We start from the raw sequence: 19,907 nt of genomic DNA, 5'->3' as shown, positions 1-19,907 counted from the left end.
AATAATATAATATTATTATTAACAAAAACCTACAATCCCCAAGTAACGAAGAACTAGACTTGCCATTATAGAATCGTTTTTTAAACACAACTGTAACACCTCTAAATTTGGAAAATAGCAGAAAATTCAAAACTTTCAAACTCATTCAATTTAAAACGTCTTTGAATAGGTCAGATGTTACTAAAGCCACCACATTGCTATCTTCAAAACTAGATGATGCTCTAACGCCATCCTATTGGAAGCTCTACAAACCTCCATACGTCACTCAGATCACACTAAAACCTGATATACATGTCAATAAGAAAAAATGTTAGGCTTAACGCCTAATGAGTTAAAGCAAAATACTTCTCTTTTAACTACCCATTTCCTCATTTAAAATCGCGTTTTGAATCAAAGGAATATCTTTATAAAAACCCACAATTTCCAAGTGAAATCCAAATAATTAGAACACTTAGGAGCCGTTTACCAAATATTTATCCAGCAAGCACTTACCGATAAAATTTAATACTATCATTTACTTATCAGGTAAGATTTTAGTCCACTAAAATGGTATCGTATACAACAATTTACCCGGTAAGAGTCATCGTCTTCACTTACCGGGTAAGACTCTTGGTTATCGTCTCGTTCTTACTGAGTAAGATTTTTAGTCCTTACCATATTCATCCGGTAAGATAATATAACTTGGTATTCACTTACCCGAGTAAACGTTTGATAAACAGTCCCTTAAAGTGTTGGGTTTGGAATTGAACTTATCAATTTTCTTCACCGTGTGTGGTTTGCCAAGTGGAAGTGATTTAATTACAATGAAATTAGGATATTCTAATGGTCGGATGAATTGTTCATTCCATGACTTTTGTCTTGGTATTGAAGTCTCTTTTTACCATAAAATTACAAAGTGACAAAAGGACTTTAAAAATAATAAATTTAAAAGAGTTTTAAATAATTTGACTTATATCGATAATTTAAGAAACAAAACTACAAAAACATCATAAAAAATATGTTGATAATTTATTATTATTATTTCATTTAATTGTAATGTTATATTTCAATCATTTTATTTTGGACAAAACACATAAAATGGTAACCAAAGTTTAATTTTTTTTATTATAGCATTTAATTTTAAGTTTTTTTTATTACAACAATGTACTTTTAAAATATTTTTTATTAAGATAACTTACTTTAAAAAATTTACCTCTTATAATATTGAGTAATCTTTTAAATTAAATTTACTCATTATACCGTGTTTATTTGTCATCTCATTATTCACGTAGGATGTCCACATGTACGAGAGTATTGACATTACATTTCTTATCATAACATTGTACTTTCAAAATTACTTTATTATAATATCACCAATTTTTATTACAACATTGTACTTTTAATTTTAATATTTTTATCATTTAAATATTATAAATTTAATCAAATATGTTTACTAAAAATTATAATATTAGATTGTATTGGTGATGCTTATAGAGTGTGTTTTTTTATTTGAAAAATATAATATTAAATTTCATGTAATCATGTACTGTTTGATATGTTATTGCAAATATGTTAATGCTAAAAAAAATTATCGATTTGGATGTATTTTGCCTTCTACAATATGTCAAAAAACAAAATAAAAAAAAAAGATATTATAATCGCAAATAATATTTATTATAATTTCTAATTAACATATTTGATTAAATTTACAATGTTTAAATGATAAAAAAAATAAAACTAAAAGTACGATGTTGTAATAGAAATTCGTGATGTTATAATAAAATAATTTTGAAAGTACAATGTTATAATAAAAAATGTCATGTCAGCACTCTCGTACATGTAGACAGCCTACGTGGACAATGAGGTGGCAAATAAACATGGTATAATGAGTAAATTTAATTTAAAAGGTTAACCAATGCTATAACGGGTAACTTTTTGAAAGTACGATGCTCTAATAAAAAATATTTTGAAAGTACATTGTTGTAATGAGAAAAATTGAAAGTAGAATGCTATAATAAGAAAATTTATAAAAGTAGGTTGCTATTTCACGCATTTTGTTCTTTTATTTTTAGTTAGTCAAATGCATGGTCAAACGTGCGATTAAATTTCACTCAATTTCCCTCGGATTTTAGTTGTCTCGAAAATATCATGTGAACAAAATGTCCCCTTAGGTTTATAGGCAAACATGGATACGCACCCCGTTGGGGAACCTGGTTCACTCGCCTTGTTTGCGGATCCTCAACATGTTGAAAACCGAGGGTCAGTTAATGTTTCTCCAACTTGCCTCGTCCCTGTATGTATGTATGTATGTATGTATGTATGTATGTATGTATGTATGTATGTATGTATATCATACTGTGCATTTTAGAGTAAGGTTCATACGAAAAGAATAAACATTTGTTAGAATAAGAAAACGGCTTAATCATATATAATTTTACACTAAATAACGTGTGATTCACACGACTTTGGCTACGACTTTTGAGGTCGTAGGTCACGTCGCTTGTACATCATTGCGTTGACCGTTAGTATTCAATCACAAGTGATTTTGCACGTGATTTGACCATATTGGTGTTCTCTTATTTAATTATTGTTTTCGGTTTAACATTCTTTTTATTTAAATAACTTTTTATTATAATATCTAAAGTTAAATATTGCATTTTTATGTTACATCTTAACCATTTCTGATTCATGTTTTTATAATTACTATTTGACACACCATGTGATGTGTTTTACGAGTTATATATATATATATATATATATATATATATTTGATCAGCTTCTGAATTAAAAGTATTTATTTCATCTAAAAAATATAATTATTTCATATTAAATACATGAGAAAATTGGGAAATTGCTTTGACCTATACTGTATTTTACAATATATTTTTATTTTAACTCTTAATTTTATTAATCATACAACTTATAGACATTGAAGGTCTGTTTATTAGCGGCTTAATGAGTGATAAGCTATACATGACTATTTGGTAGTCGCTTAATGATATATAAAATGATTTATTTAATAAGTTTCTAGGAGATAGCTTTGTGAAGAAAGCTAAGTTTTGTTTTCTTCCAAAAATTTCCATCCCAATTAAAAAACGTTCATTCCATTTAGAAAAAACATTTTCAATATATATATATATATATATATATATATATAGATAAAAAAAAATCCATATAAACAACTTTATCCATGCATAACTTCTTGAAAAAGCAACCAAACAACCCGTATAAGTTATTAAATACAACTAAATATTTCAATCTCTAAAAATTCCTATTTTATTCTTATTTAAATGTTTAGAATATCGTTTTTGAAAAATGCCACTACATTTTAAGATATAAAATCAATCAACCAAATTATTTAAGAGGCTGTTTATTAAATGCTTACCAAGTAAGTACTTACCGACAAGAGAAATCACCCTTATTACTTATCGTGTCACATTCTTGCCCATCAAAATAGATTGTTGGTAAGCGTGTCAAACCCAGTAAACGTTAAACGAGTAAGAGTGGAAAAGACTTTTGGTCTTTGCTATGTCTTTTACTGAACAAAATTCTCGGTTCTTATCATACTCAATTAGTAAGATAATTGATATCAATAAACACTTACAATGTAAACTCTTAATAAACATCCCCTAACAGAATATTTAAGATTTTTAAATAGCTCATGTTATAAATGAAAAAAATCTATGTCTTTTTTGAAGTAATTAAAGGGGTATTTAGAATTGTTTATTTGAAAAGACTTATGCTTTTCTACAAAAAACATTTATCAACTTATTATAAGTTAGAAGAGTTTAACTTTTTCAAAAACTCTTTATTACCGGTTTGACACCGGTATAAACTGTTTATTCAAACACTCAAAAATACCTATTACCGATACCATACCGCAACACGTCAATAAATTATTTTTTTAAGCAATCCTAAACGCCTCCTAAATTGAGATTCATTTATAATTTTTTTCAAAATTGTTTCGTAATTTCAAGATTTTGTAGTTAAAAATCAAAAAGCGTTTAAACATGAAAACTACGGGAGCATGACAACGAACCTAAACTTTCGGTAGAAAGGTCTTGTACAAATTCACACATGTTAGAGACATAAGCAAGAAAAACAGTTTCCTTCGACTTCAAAACCCTTGAAAACCCCCTTCATATCTTCCTAGACTCAGAAAGTGCTACAAGGAGAAGGTATGGTGGAGGCTTCACCCACCGGTTGTAGTTCGACGGAACTTTCGCCTGAGGAAGAACTGCAGATGATAACTGCCATTTCAATGGCAACCGAACCTCAAACCAAAGTAGGCGATACATTTTGTTTAATTAGTCGAAGGTAAGTAATACTGTTACCTCTTTCTTCAATTCCGTATTTACATCTGTCGACATGATTGGACTTGTAGGTCCTTTTCTAGTAGAATGTAGAGGTTTTTAAAAGAAATAAGGGTTTACCATCCATTTATGTGGGTGTGGCATGAAAAAGCAGCTTTATGTGTTGAATTTAGTTAATTCCATTATTATTTGCAATTAGGGCTTAATTTTTTTTTGGTAGAATGCTATTTCAAAAAGAATTAGGTGTTTAACTTTTAATTACGTGGGTGGATTGAGAAAAGGAAGTCTGAGGTCTTTTGATTCTGAGGTCCATGCAGTTGATGTAATAGTTATTATCTGCGAGTAGGGCTTGATTAGATGAATTCCTGATTCTGCAAAGTTGAATTCACCCCCGTATAACTAGTGCAAATCAGATAGTTTCCAGAGGATATCTAGGAAGAACACGATTTCCAATTTAACGTTACCCTGACTGAGTTTTTTGCTTTTTTGGGTAGTATGTGCTTGAACGTAAGGTCATGCAGTCAATTCCACAATCGCAATTAGGGCTTAATTAGATGAATTATCTATGTTGTAGCTGTTGATTTATATTTCAGTAAGAAATAGGGCAAAGTAGATAGTATCTGAAACTGACCTTATAAGAACATGATTTTCAAATTTAGCTTTCTTTACTAGCAGTGCATAAGTTTAGATCTTTCAAGATGAGAATTGAATTTGTTGAATTTTTGGGTAGATTGATTGCCATGGTTTTGAAAAGAATCAGGGGTTTAGTCTAGCAAGACCTTATGCAAAATAGATGGTTTTCAAAGCTGAACTACAAAGAAGATGATTTCAAATTTAACTTCACCTGTCCATCCTTACTTCATGGATTTCCTAACTTAACATCACATTTCAACCCTCAATGGATGGATTTGGATCCAGTAAAGTACTTCTCTCTTAGAAATTTAATTGTTTAAAACTTGATACTTGCACGTGACACATTAATCTGAACTTGAAGATATCCAGGCTCAACCTAAACCTTAAGTTACTTAAACACAAAGCAGGAAATGAGATTTAAGGAAAGATAACTAAATTTATTGACTATTTACTAAGCAAAAAGAGCAAGAAGTGATGGTATTGATTATTGAAGAACTTGAAATGGGAATATTTTGTGTAGGACTAGCACCTATTATGGTGCAAAAGGAAGGATATGAGAATAGGGAAGGGTTACGTATATATGGAACTTGACTACTTGAGTCAATGCTTTCTTTTACATGCATGGGAAAGTTGGATACAGAGATTTCCTCCCCAAACCTCATAGACCCAAGGAGCCTAGTGCACCAAGAGTACTGCTTTTCTCTATCTTGATGATTACTGTATGAAGTAATCTTGGCTTTTACATGCCACTGATTGAAATAGTTAAATTATGTATCTTCATAGTTATCGTATATTTTATGTAGTCATTGTTCTTTGTGTCTTCATTGGTTTCATGATCGTCTTCACCATCCTCCTTTCTTTTTGAGATTGTAAAGAAGAGGGGAAGTAAGGGATGAGAGAGATAAATATGAGAGAAAAAAACTGACATTGACGTGGTTTTGTCTCCTTTGATTTTGTCGTCCTTTATTAGTGCATTTTTTCTTCTTCTTTTGTTTAAATGGTCATTAATGTAAAACGAAAACTCTTAAAAAGGAAATAATCTCTCGGTAAAACACAATGAAAGATGAAAATGAGGGATAAAGATGTCTCCCTTTTACATTTTCTATGTGAATTGGTTTAAATCCAAGAACACAATTTAGATTTGAGATGATTTTGACCTGACTTGTTAGAAATAAAGCAATTATTTAGATGAATTTAGTTGCTTTTTAAATTTTATGTCGAGTGAATTACAGAGAGACCATAGCCTGTGGGTCAACATTCATCTTTCATGTTTCATCTAAAAAGTTGCATTTTGAGTTCATACAAGAAGGATGCCTTAACAATTTTGCGCTTTGGCTCCTTCAAAGTTGCCTGAATGTCATTGAAGAATCGTATGCCTTCACAAACCAAGCTTCCGTGGCCTAATTTAAGTCAAACTGGGAAGCAGAGTATCACTTTGGTGAGCAAGAGGCAGCCAGGTGTAGGAGAAGGCTGAAAGCAAGCTTGGTTAGGGATATGGAAACAAGGTGATGGCATCAAAGAATAGCATAATATATTTCTATGGAATATGAATTACAGTTGGTGTCTCTGTCTCCTCAAAAAGGAAAAAATGGTAAGTTTGATGGTTGGCACAGGTTTACTTTTGGTAAAATGGACAAAACTTAAAAATGTTAATTGTATTCTTCTTTCAGAGATGTTATTTGACAGACTACCCTAACCTTTAATCTGTAACGGACTAGGGCCACAATAGCAAGATATTTTGAGAAGTTCTCAAGCTTCATCTTCCTCAAACACCAACCATTGTCAGCCAAGAACACCCAAAATCTGTGCTTCATTTATCTATCTTCTGTCTATCTTTTTTCATGGTCCTCCGATCAGTGGCCTAGTCCACAAAACCTTTTTCATTTTCACAACAGGAACTTGTTTAGTTTCCTGCAAATATCACTCCCTTGGATCTGCCCACTGCCCGTCAAACTCAACCGTATGATACATTCACCATGCCCATTCAGAATGCACCATGGCAGAGTGTTAATCTGAGTGCACATCATGAGATTGATTGGATATGGGTTCTCTACCCCCATCAGCAAAAGTTGAATGTCCACATTTGTGATTCACTCTCTAGTTTTTGATCATTAACTGGATATTCTAGTGGCCGGTACTCTGTATTTTATGAAGGATAGGTCAATTAGAATCTGTTCCTTTTCTCAACTTGATAAATTTAATTTGTATTGGACAATCTAGCTTATATTTCCATTATGCCTAGAAATGTACTTATAGTTATAATTATACCAAAATAAACTTGTATATGTGCACCTCTTTAATGGATTTTACATACCATGCAGCCAAATAAGTCATTGAATAATACTTTCCCTTGCAAATCACACACCTGTACCCTTACCACAAACTAGTACGTTCTAAGGAAGTAGTACTGCAACTCGCTTGGTCAAGGTAGTGGCTTGTATAATACTTGCCTACAAGAAATGCATGGAGTTAATAAAAAACCCAAAATAGAAATAGAAGACCAATACATCTCTTGTTTTATGTGGCAATAAGGGACCCTGTTATGTGTTTGCTGCCGAGGCAACCCTCGGAGTTAACATTTACACTTGCAATAAATTAGAGAGTGCTTTTTCTAGGTTGACTGAAATACAGTTTTCTATTTTCTTGTTTAAGAGCCATTTATGTGATTACCTTGCAAAAATTTGACATTATTGCACCTTTGTTATATATATATATATATCATACTGCACCAAATTGTTTCATGTACCATTTACCAAAAAACGCTTCAAATGAGACTACCCCCAACAAACCACACACCCTTAATTGTAACTGGCATACACTGATGCTTATATCCGTAACTGGCTATACTTCAAATTAGGTATGCTAATATAATGTCTACCAGAAGGCATGATGATTGACAATAGAGTAGAGTCTGGGACTCAATGCCAGCTTTTATGTAGGTGGGAAGATGCTGAATTGATCCACTTGTGCGTATTTGTTGATAAAAGAAGAGAAAACTGTAAAGAGGCCTCGACTGACATGAAAAAGGAAGGACCGTTGAGATGGTTTGGACGCTTCATTTTGAATCTGCAACTAACTAAATATATAGTGACCGTGCTGATCTCGCAGTGTATCTACACCACGAAATGAAAAAGCAGCATCTTTAAGTTAAACCGTAGGTCTTTTCCTGAAGAGAAGTACAAAGAGAAGTTGGATATTCTAGAATCTAGAGCTGGAAAACCAGCTTGCTCATAGAAGCTTTTTAGAGCTTGAGATAAGGCCGTTGTTGGTGCTGGTTCGAGATCATATGCCGTAGGCATTTTCTTAGAAAGGCTTATCAATAAATGCAGTTATTGTACCACCTTTGAAGGCCAAACGATCAATTCTTCATTATATCTAGTTTGTAAGCCTCTTGGATAGCTACGACTCACAAGATACACAGTGAGTCGGTGACAAGGTGATTCAGATGTAAAACATATATAGAAGTCTCAATGATGACACAAGTTTACATATGATGATGTTTACCTTGTCTTACTAGTTATGGATTTTTGGAGCTTCTCTTGTTGGCACTGATCTGGAGCTTAAAAGCACCTACATGTAAGAGTCAACCTGTGATTTTTGATGCTGATCAGATGCCTGTCAAGGGAGTTCATGGATGAAAATATAGGTGACATAATTATAAAGCATCTTCAAATGTGTCAACACATACATTATGTCCCTTTCCTGAGTTCCAAACTATACGACCTGTTGAATCATTTTGTGCTTTGTGGTAGTGTCATTGTCACATGCTTGCTAATTTGTAAAGGAAATGATAAGCAAGGATCTTGAAAATCCTTTTTCGTAATTTAATTAATAAAAGATTTTGGACTACATATAATTAATTATACATCTATGCTGAGTGCTATAACATAAATGTTTTACTCTTTGGGCTACACGTCGTAGCGATGCCACTCAAGTTCCAGCAGTTCCAATTTATACATTCATACATGCATACATACATGCATACATACATACATACATACATACATACATACATACATACATACATACATACATACATACATACATACATACATACATACATGCATGCATGCATACATACATACATGCATACATACATGCATACATACTATGATGTATCTTTACTAAACAAAAACCAGATATTCTTGTAAAGTATGTTGTCACCATGAATCAGCAAGACAGATAGAGCCATGGTTTTTATTGTAGTTTAGCATTACCTATCAGGAGTCCACTGGTTTCTGTATTTAATATGCTAATGTATCTATTTAAGATGTATATTAATTCTTCTGGGATAAATCTTATCTTTGCTATTAAATAATGATGCTCCAAAAGGTAGCTTAGCTAATTATATTAGAAGTCATCTTTTAGAAATGATGGCAGATCTGAAAGATTAAATTGTGGAAGAAAAATTAGTTTCACAGTCATCTGAATCATGTTATAATCTCATTTTAAGTTTGAGATTTCCTTGATAGCTTTTAAACTAGCATTTGACAGTTTTATGGTCTACTTTGTGCTTATTTCTTGAAGTTGGCATGATATCTCTGCAAGCTGTTTATCTTCATTTAGCTATTTTATTAGCAACTTGTGGCTACACCATTTTTACTTTTAGTTCCTTTGACTTTATTCACAAAGTAAGTCAATCGTATGGATTTCTTCACATTGAAAGAGTTTGGTGGCCTAGAAATAGAAGAATAAGTGAAAATGAAAATGATGAAAATGATTAGACCCTAAACATTTCTCCATTGATTGTTGACAGATGGTGGCAAAATTGGCTTGATTTTGTTACCCATAACAAGACAGTTAGTGCAAATGAGGGTTCATCTTCAGAGCATCAAGATTTAGGCAGTTCTAGTACTCCCAAGAGGCCATCAAGCATCGACAATTCTGATTTGATCTATGAAGCAGCATCTGAGAATCCAACCATGGGTATTGAGCTCCATGATACACTAGTAGAACACACTGATTACATATTGGTCCCAGAAGTAACTTGGAATCAATTATGTGCATGGTTAGTTTGAACTTGCATGGTGGCTTTAATATAATCTCTTCCATTCTCATTTGTTTACGTACAGTAGATATAGTTGCATTGATAGAAAGTCTATCTTTATAACCAGGGAAGCTGCCAATTGATTGATTTGTAAACCTGTTTTAGCACAGGTCTTAAATACTTTATTGAAAACCACAAGGGTGGTGCCTGATTGGTTTGAGCTTGGCTCCAAAGGTCAAAAGTACCTGGAGGTCTCAAGTTCAAATCCAAGGAGGAATAAAAATCCTGTTGTGGCCATGGAGGTTCAAATGCGGTGACTTCGGGCTATCTGCAAAGCAGGTGGTCGCCCTGGGATTAGTCGGCTCGCATAGCGGGTTGGATATCTAGGTTAATAAAAAAAAAAAAAACTTTATTGAAGTTGCTAAAACTTTACCAAGACGATTAGCATGTCGGGGAAAGGAGTCAAGAGAGATTCTTATAGTTGTAAATTGCTACAGGATTTTTCCTTGTAGGTCAGAGGATGTAGGGATGCTATTCAAATTTCAGAGTCCTTGTATTCTTCACCTCCTTTTGATTTAATGGGGGTAAAGGACAAGTATGCATACATGCCACCCCATACCCTACTTTCGAGTTGAATATACTGGGTCCGTTTGGCTTGGTTTCCTAGTGACTAGTTTGTGATAAAGCTTTGAAACCTTGACTAGTTGAGTGCTAATTATCGGTTTTAATCAACAATGACTGATGGAAATTCTGTACATGTTGGTTTCAAATTATATGCTTGCTTACACATAAGTATAATTAAACAGACTCCATACATTTTTTCCTTCTGTTTGGATCAAAATAGTTTAGACATGCAATGTCAAACTGAAGTAGACTATTAATCAATTTATAATTTTAAATAAAATAATGCTTTACCTGAGCATCATCATTATTAGTTTATATTTTTTAATAGTTTCCAACCTTTTACTTTTATATGCTGAATGTTGCATATAGAGATTGACATGCAATAATCTATTGTACAAGTGAAGCATTTAATTTTTTTTTGGGGGGATCACACAAAATTATCACAAAATTTGCTATTAGCTTGTATAACTTGGTTATTTCATAAGTCAGTCTACCACTCTACCTGTTCAAAAGAAATTCTTATCTGCAGCATCTGCTACTGTTATTTTTTTGGAGTTACGATGTTTCTTATGACATGCTATTGTTAGTTACTTTTCTGAATTAGTGTATAATACAATCCCTCTTTTTTTTTATCATCTACCCCTGAGAATTAGCCTAAATTTATTCAAGGATCTGGTCTATGCTTATTGTTACCTGGACGTATATGGCAAGCCTGAAATACACAAGATACATGAAAATTTCGAAACTTCATGTGCTAAGATTTACAGATGTAAGCGTGCTTGATTTTTTCACTTGTTCAAGTAGCTTCCGTTCCAGTCTTCCACCTAAATGTTAGTGGATAAGTCTGAGGAACACTACATCCTTAGCCACTCACCTGTTTGAAACACATTTATTCCTAACACAGTTAATCTCCTATCAAGTACATATTGGTGCAACTACTTCAGTCAATGCATCAAACCATAGGCACTGCAATCTCTACTCTTTGGAGTAGAGGACAGTCTGCGTACATTGCACCATCATACGCCACATTCGGGTGGGATACATTGGGCTCATTTGGTTTGGTTTTAAAGAAGATCTTGCATTGATATCAAGGATTGAGTGAATAACGATGTTATCTGCCTAAGAAAAATGAAATTGTTAAGCTCATATTTGTAGGGCTGTTGTTGCACCCTGTGCTAGAATTTCATGCTTTTTGCTCATAGCAAGACATTTATCGCGTTATTTGTCACTATCAGAATTTAGCTGTCTAGTGATTGCTTCATATTTGTTCCAAAGTAAGTTTCATTATGCTGAAATAGTAAAGGGCATATTATTCATAGGTCTGTTATTAGCTGTTTTACAAGAAATAGACGAGGAACCATTCTAGTGATTCTTGAGGTGCAGGTATGGAGGAGGGCCTAAATTGGCACGAAAGGTGATAAGTTCTGGTCAATCGCAAACAGAATTATCTGTAGAAGTATATCCTCTACGCCTTCGACTACATCTGATGCCAAAAGGTGACCAGTGTGCCATAAGAATAAGCAAGAAGGTACAGCTGTAGTTCGTTGAACTATAAATAGTTTATGTGCTCTCTGAAATGCATTTCTCATTTCTCCCTATGAAAAAAATGTAGCAGTTATGTTATGTCCTTAATCAACATTCTATGATTTGATCTGAGCAGGAAACAATCCGGGACCTACACAAAAAGGCTTGCGAGATATTTGTACTTAATTTGGAGCAAGTAAAGAAATTATGAACACCATTCTCTTTGGATAACCTTTTTTTGACAAGCATCTCTCTAATTCTTCATGTTTTATTCTTTTCCCATGCTCTGTCAGGTAAGCATTTGGGACTACTACAGCCATAGGAAACATGCTTTGATGAATGACCTGGATAAATCGCTTGATGACGCCAACATACAGATGGATCAGGATGTAAGTTACTTTATGTGCGAGAGTGTTTCTTTATTGACTAAAAAACTTCGTTACAAAGATCAATTAGAATTTGTTTTGCATTCAAGTGCCGATGATCAGTGAGTCACATGGAGTTCTCATTTAACATGTGCAAATTTTTTTCCTTGAATTTCAAAATCATGTCACATATAATTATATTTTTTAAGCATCATGTTATCTCCCAGGCCCCAGAAGTGCGCTAGTTCTATGGGTCATTAGGTGCTGAACTTTGTCAGGATAGTTTCAAAACTTTACAACAAATTGAGTAGCCTTTGTATTTCTTCTTTTATGTACTTAGACCTGCTTTCATGTTTATTTTATTAGCATTTTGTAATCTTTCATATGCTATCTTACGTAGATAGAGCTCCTAATTCCAGATTAAACATTCAACATGATGTCGTCTAAGTTATAACTAGATTCTGAATTCTAACTTCTTAATTTCTGTTCTTTTTTGTAAATATTTAATTATTTTGTATGTCTTATGTGGTTTTGGTTTTTGTTTTGCTTACCACTCACTGTGGAAGAACTGCAACAATCTGCTAGATACAATTGCTCATTAATTCCATGAAATTGAAATGAACATATCCAAGCTATCTGTTACACTTGAGATTTGTCATAGCAGCTTTCATCATGGATGTGGCTGCTCCATGAATTCAGTAATCGTTCTGCTCCATGTGCAAATAATTTTTGTGTCTGTGTGTGTATTTGCTGAATACAGATCTTGGTGGAAGTCATTGATAATGGTGGTGGTTGTACAAGTGATGCCCAGGAGAATGGGTTTGCTAAGAACGAGTCATCGGTACTTGTAGAACCTTCTAAGACGAATTATTCGATTGCAGGAGGATTCTCTGCAAGCAAGGGTATACCGAAGAACTGCAATTCAGAGTTGTCACAATTTCAAAACTTGTCTTCTGCAATTAGAGAATCGGAAGATAAGACACCCGTGTCTGTTGGGGTTAGTACAAGGGGATCTTCTGGTGGTCTAACTGGATTGCTAAATTTTGGGAACACTTGCTTTATGAACAGTGCTATACAGTGCCTCGTTCATACACCTGAATTTGCTAGATATTTCAGAGAGGATTATCATCAAGAGATCAACTGGCATAACCCTCTAGGGATGGTGGTAAGTTTTAATATGAACCCTCCACAAGGAAAGCTATTACAAAACCCAAAGAGTTTGTGAGGTTCCATGTTAACAAAAAAAGTGATGTTTGTTCAAATTGTTAAATCTCCATCTACTCGTCAATTTAGCATTTATGGTGCAAAATTAGTGTTCTCCATTGTTGTCTCTGAGGTGTGGGGTGCCTTTGTTGCTTTTGGTGCAATTTAAATGTTTGGTTTCTACCAAATTCGGAAGAGAGGTACATGATAGTTCTGGACATGGTCTAAGTGAGAATTACTGTAGAGGTATCGACTTATGAACTACAAAAAAGTTCATTGTGTAGTAAATAGGAAAATAAGAATCACTTTGGCAAGTTGACCATAACCTTAAGTGCAGCGATCCCGGATACAGTCAAATGAACTACCCACACAATTCTTTATAACAGCTATGAATGAAGACTTCCATTCCTGTCCTTTCTCCAACCTAATTTTTCCTTTAATAGATGCAATAATCTTTTCACTTCCTCTTTGAGTGCTTGTACGTTGAATTCTTGGGTCTTTGTTTAATAAGACCTCTAGGCATTCCATGATAATTAACATTCAATGTTTTTTGTTCCCTTTGATCTTTATTGATATTCTTATACACGGATCATACAGCTCTTCAAAACTTTCTGCCTTTTTCTTTGCATATTATTTAATACACCAATTACCCTAATTATATTATGTGATAACACAAGTCATCCTACAATTGTAATATCCTAACATTATGCAACTAGCATTCTACCTTTTGACGCAAGTGAACAGCAGGATATAATGAAATAAGGTGGCCGTCTTTTAATATTCATTCTTATCATTGGAAGAACCAATCTCCTGTGAATTGCTACAGCTGAAACAGGTTTCTCTGTTTTTTGGATGAGTGAACCTCATAATGCAGATTTTTGTGCATTAGGATATACTGTCTTATCTTATAGTAATTTTGTAAATGGTTTCTCTTGCTTTAACAGTTCAGGTATCTGCTAAATATTTAATTCAGTTTGTAAATAGTTTATCCACTGTGATTGCTTTTGCACGATTATTGTTTCTTCCATAATTTTGGAAACCTGATATGTAGGGTGAGCTAGCTCTAGCTTTTGGTGAGGTACTTAGGAAGCTGTGGGCACCAGGTCGGACGCCATTTGCTCCTCGGCAATTTAAAGCAAAGCTTGCTCGCTTTGCACCACAATTTAGTGGATACAATCAGCATGATTCTCAGGTTCATTGTGCCCCTCTTGAACTTTCTTGAATTCAGGTTGACATATTTAATGAAATATATGGTTTATGTTCACCTCAGGAGCTTCTGGCATTTTTGCTTGATGGACTTCATGAAGATCTGAACCGTGTCAAACACAAACCTTACATCAAGTCCAGAGATGCTGATGGCCGACCTGATGAAGAAGTTGCTGATGAGTACTGGGCAAATCACATTGCTCGTAATGATTCAATAATTGTGGATGTCTGCCAAGTGAGTATCATTTTTCATTCAACACGATATCATATGTAGCATAGAATTGAAATTCCAAAGCTGAAACGTTTTGTATCAATGATTGGGACTCGGCTAGCATTTACACTCAATTTTGCAGTTTGTCCTTCTGGCCTACCTGTGGCCCCAGCATGCCTGTATATGCTGATATCAGTCTTGCTGCTTATCTAAGTTGTAGTTGGTACCATCTTTCAGTGATATTTTTATACTTGCATGTCAGGGTAGGATTAAGAAAGTTTTTGTACTTAAGTTGTTCACTGAAGAGGCCAGTATAAACGGGGATCTTTTTGCAACAATCATGTGCTACTACTGTTTGGTTCAGTCATAAGCGACTAGGCGTATTACTTTCTAAAGCTATAGGTATTGCATTCCATGGACACATCTTTAATTAGCATAGCGGAATTTTACTTAGAAAACGGCTTGCCAGGCATAGGAAGGAGCTATGTAACATCTGTATTATCATTTATGGCGTATGTTTAACCTTATTTGTGCATGTACATTTCAGTTGTTTGCTAATGTGCAGCTTAGTTTTGGGACCTAATTTAATTAGATTTTTTCTAATTGTTTGTCTAACAGGGCCAGTATAAATCAACTTTGGTCTGTCCAGTATGTGAGAAGGTGTCTGTTACATTTGATCCATTCATGTATCTCTCCTTGCCACTTCAATCAACTACTACTCGCACAATGACAGTGACAGTTTTTAGTTGTGATGGAAGTGCCCTGCCTGCTACTTGCACGGTAATTGTACCAAAACAGGGACGTTGCAAGGACTTGATTCAAGCACTTAGCAATGCTTGTGCATTAAAGCACAATGAAAAAGTTTTTCTAGTGGAGGTAAACACCTTAATTAATCATTTATTGTTGATTATGAGAGTATGAATGAATGAGGTTCTGATTAGATTGAGGTGTATACTTTTGTCTTCACAGATACGGAACCACTTGATTCACCGGTTTCTGGAAGATCCTCTCATGTCATTATTTTCCATAAAAGATGATGACCACCTTAGTGCTTACAAGATCCCAAAGTCTATGAAAAACACTAAATTTCTCCAGTTGATACACCGCCGGGAAGAGCTGTAAAGTCCATCTTGATCTATTATCGAATAATGAGCCAATCTATAGCAACCACCAAATTTTCCATCAAACTCTCCTCAAATCTTCTTGTAGAAAGAAAACATGATTTAGTACACTTTATCTCTCATAATTACTATCCATCTTTTCAAAACAAGGAAAAAATGGTGAGTTTGGTGGCAAGTTTGATGGTTGCTACAGATTTACTCTTAAATATTGATACATTTTTGTTTGGATTTGATAAATAGTTGTCCTACTAATTATAAATATGTCATTCCAATATTTTAGGGTATTTTCTCATCATTTTTTTTTGTCTATTTAAGGGAAACTGGTAATGCTCGGGGCACAACAGGATGGAAGGCTTATGGAACCCCCCTTGTTTTTCCAGTTTCTTGTGATGCAACTATTACAAGAGGTGATATACAGTTGATAGTTCACACAATGCTCTCCCCCATGCTAAGAGCCGAGCCAGTACATTCTGATATCTCGGATGCTGACCCATCTTCAGTAGCATCAGACCTAACTTCTGTCAAGAAGGCAAGTATCATTGATGGAAAGGAGAATGATGATTCAAAAACACCATCACTGAAACTTCCACTAAAGTTGGTTGATGGAAACAATGCATGTATTGATCTTTCGGTTGGAGAAGAGAGAACTGTAAGGTTGCCCTCAACTTCCATGTCAGTACTGCTTTTCATTGATTGGTCGCCAAAGCTTTTGAAAAGATATGACACACATTACCTAGAAAAGTTGCCAGAAGTTTTCAAATATGGACCTGCTAAGAAAACTCGGACGGAACCTTTGTCTTTGTACACATGCTTAGAAGCCTTCTTACGTGAGGAGCCATTGGTACCTGAAGACATGTGGTAAGCTTTTTTTTCTACTGATATACATTTCGTTTAATCATTTCTTTGTGTTTGATGTTTGTAGATTTATATAAATCTTCCTTGTGGCACATATTGAGTTTTTCATATGATCTCTTGGGTATGAAGCTTTGGAATGTAAACCTGTCTGTAACTTAGCTGTTACAATAGCTACATAGTTAAAGTTGAAATCTTTCCTCGATTATCCTTTCATTGTTTGGCTTCCTTTTTTAGAGGCAATCTTCCTTCAATATATATCCCCATTACGAGGAATTCACGGAACATAACAAGAACCACCATGTAAAAATTGTGTTCAATATTTTTATGCATATATCCTCGATTATAGATCCGAACACGATCTTCTCCCAAACCCCTTGGAAAACAACTACTTAACGAACATGTTAGAAAATGATTAGCAACCGGTCTCTTGGCCCTAAATCTAGTTCAACATTCTTTATTATGTTCCTCATGTTTACAGACACTAGTTTATGTGTGATACTCGTCCCTTAAGAAAATCGAACATTTCCTTTTCTCGCAGTGTCCCAATAAATTGACCTATTTGCACATTATCTTCATTACAAAAAAGTTGATCGATTTGGGTCTGCAAAATTCCAACATTTTTATAGTATAGGGTATTTAGATTCTTGATAAGTCAAACAATATGCTAAAACTACTGATTTAAGTCAAACATCACAATTTTGATGTGGATGAAGTACTCGTTTTCATGACTTCTCATGAGATAGTGCTATCTGATATTTATTTTTTGTCATTGGTGAAGGTACTGCCCGCAATGCAAAGAGCGAAGGCAAGCGAGTAAGAAGTTAGATCTTTGGAGGCTACCTGAAGTGCTTGTGATCCATTTAAAAAGGTTCTCGTATAGCAGATCAATGAAACATAAGCTAGAAACATTTGTCAATTTCCCTATTCATGATTTCGACTTGACAAATTATATTGCTAACAAAAACAACTCCGGTCGTCAAGTATATGAACTTTATGCCTTAACCAATCACTTTGGCAGCATGGGAAGTGGGCACTATACCGCACATATTAAGGTCAGCCCTTAAACTTGCCAATCTGATGTTCTCATTTATGGTACATATTTGCAAATCTTAGCTAGCTAACAAGTTTTTCTCATTCAAATGGATGAGGGAGTAATAACATGGTAGTCACTATGATATTCTTGCTTTTGCTTGTATTAAAAACTATTTTGCAGTTAAAAGTTTTATAAGCTTGACCTAGTCAAGATTTGGGTACTCTATTCTTAGAAATGCATGCTATAGCATTAAGCCTCATGTTGATGTTACTGCATTGAAGTCTTAATATGTTCCTATTATTTTGAATATCCTAGTCTATTTGAATGTGCTATTCTTTATTAGGGGGTATGCCTCGAGCAGGGAGGGGATCACTAGCTAAATTTTCTTTGTCCAAGTTATTTTGGGTTAAAACAAAGAAAAAGTTTTTCTGATGTATGAAGATCTGGCCTCTACCCTCAGAGAGTAGAGCGGGTGTTTTCGTGATCACTATCCATTAATAAATTACCTATATGTTTTGCAAGTCGAGGGTCTTCATGGAGACGGTCTCTCTACCCCTTAGTTGGGTTAGAGGTAAGGTCTGCTTACAGCTTATCCCCGACCCTACCTCTATGTGGGATTTACCGGGTTCATTTGGTTTGGTTGTCTATCCTAGGATTTTCTTGGTGAAGACTGTTGTTCCAAAAATCTATTTTTGTGTGATGATTTTGACGTGTTTATTGCAGCTTATTGATGAAAACCGATGGTACAACTTTGACGACAGCCACATATCACCTGTGAACGAAGATGATGTGAAGTCAAATGCTGCTTATGTGCTATTTTACAGGAGGGTGAAAGCAGAGGAAAATGGACCTGGATGTTGTGCAGGTGGTAACTCATCTTTGCACAAGTGACCACCTCAAACACATTCATATACATTGTTTGCTAACAATAAGACATATGTGCACAAAATACTCGGCGTTTCTGGGGTCCCTAATGAAATTAAAAAAAATGTCTTATTAACTTTTGGTCTCTTTGTCCTGTTGCTTAATTCCTCCCTCATAAAGTAGAGTATTCATTAGACTTGTTTCTTCCAATCCTCATAAAGCCAAATGGAATTTTGGTGCATTTCCCTTGGGTGGCAATTATTGAAAATGTTACCAATAAGCCCTCCACAAAGTATATTTTATAGGATAGGAGTAGAGGGGGTTGTCTATGTCTATTATTGTATCTATATGTGTGACATGTTTTCTGTTTGCTAGTCTTGGTTTTTTATTTGTTGTAGTAATATAGTTGTCTTGAGTGCTGAATTTCTGTTTATTCTACATGTTGCGCACACCTGCTCTTTTAAATCTTGTTTTTGCATGCCACATGAAACAACCTCTCTACCTCTTTTTTTTTTTTGAAGTATAATATTTATATATGGCAAATGCAACAAATAAACCCACACACCCTCCTTACCTATGGTGAGGTTTGAACCTCTGACCTCCTAGAAGGTCAAGGGCTACGATACCGTTAGGCCAAAGGTCTTTTGGTAACCACTCTACCTCTTTAAGGTAGAGGAAAGGTATCCCTGCATTCTACCTTCTGATCTTACCTCTCTGTTTATGAAACTTGTTTGGTTTGTTCGGTTTGTATAGATGTTATGTAACATATTCTCTTTCTTAAAAAAATTGTGTATATATATACACGAAGGATCGTGTAAGTATAAAGGTTAAGATGTGAAACACAAGAAGGGATTTGGACTCAACCCTTGTATTAGGGCTTATGACGGAAACTCTCATCTGGAATGTGGTTGACGGCAATCGAACGGTTTTCATCGACGAAAACCGCTACCATGCCGCCTACATCAAGGAAAAACACCTAGAGCCATTAT

General features: G+C 34.4%; 1 protein-coding gene across 8 annotated transcripts; it reads left to right on the top strand.

The window, feature by feature from the left end:
* Positions 1–4,086: 4,086 nt before the first annotated feature.
* On the top strand, positions 4,087–19,292 carry LOC112505854 (ubiquitin carboxyl-terminal hydrolase 5-like). 8 transcript variants are annotated; one of them, XR_003068453.1, is made up of 15 exons: positions 4,087–4,296; positions 9,682–9,933; positions 11,920–12,064; positions 12,197–12,256; positions 12,354–12,449; positions 13,186–13,590; positions 14,680–14,820; positions 14,899–15,069; positions 15,664–15,921; positions 16,015–16,163; positions 16,482–17,024; positions 17,800–17,889; positions 18,040–18,073; positions 18,496–18,625; positions 18,778–18,867. XR_003068453.1 is itself a non-coding variant. In XM_025109896.1 (14 exons), the coding sequence occupies exons 1-14, from the start codon at positions 4,160–4,162 to the stop codon at positions 18,943–18,945; spliced, it is 2,586 nt and encodes an 861-aa protein (XP_024965664.1). In that variant the 5' UTR covers positions 4,087–4,159; the 3' UTR covers positions 18,946–19,292. The 8 variants fall into 8 exon arrangements, 6 of the variants coding, with proteins under 6 accessions (XP_024965664.1, XP_024965662.1, XP_024965663.1 ...); XR_003068452.1 differs by having other exon boundaries at positions 17,800–18,073; XM_025109896.1 differs by lacking the exon at positions 18,496–18,625 and having other exon boundaries at positions 13,307–13,399; positions 13,492–13,590; positions 17,800–18,073; positions 18,778–19,292.
* Positions 19,293–19,907: the final 615 nt, after the last annotated feature.

Source organism: Cynara cardunculus (genome assembly GCF_001531365.2).
Source record: "Cynara cardunculus var. scolymus isolate 2C chromosome LG 2, CcrdV1, whole genome shotgun sequence".
In the NCBI taxonomy this organism is placed as follows: domain Eukaryota; kingdom Viridiplantae; phylum Streptophyta; class Magnoliopsida; order Asterales; family Asteraceae; genus Cynara; species Cynara cardunculus.
This window is presented reverse-complemented; position numbering and strand designations above follow the sequence as displayed.

Coding starts and splice junctions, on each gene's coding strand:
- LOC112505854 (XM_025109893.1), top strand. CDS start 4,160: ATGGTGGAGGCTTCACCCACCGGTTGTAGTTCGACGGAACTTTCGCCT. Junction 4,297..9,681: donor TTTTGTTTAATTAGTCGAAG/GTAAGTAATACT, acceptor GATTGTTGACAG/ATGGTGGCAAAATTGGCTTG. Junction 12,065..12,196: donor CCATAAGAATAAGCAAGAAG/GTACAGCTGTAG, acceptor TGATCTGAGCAG/GAAACAATCCGGGACCTACA.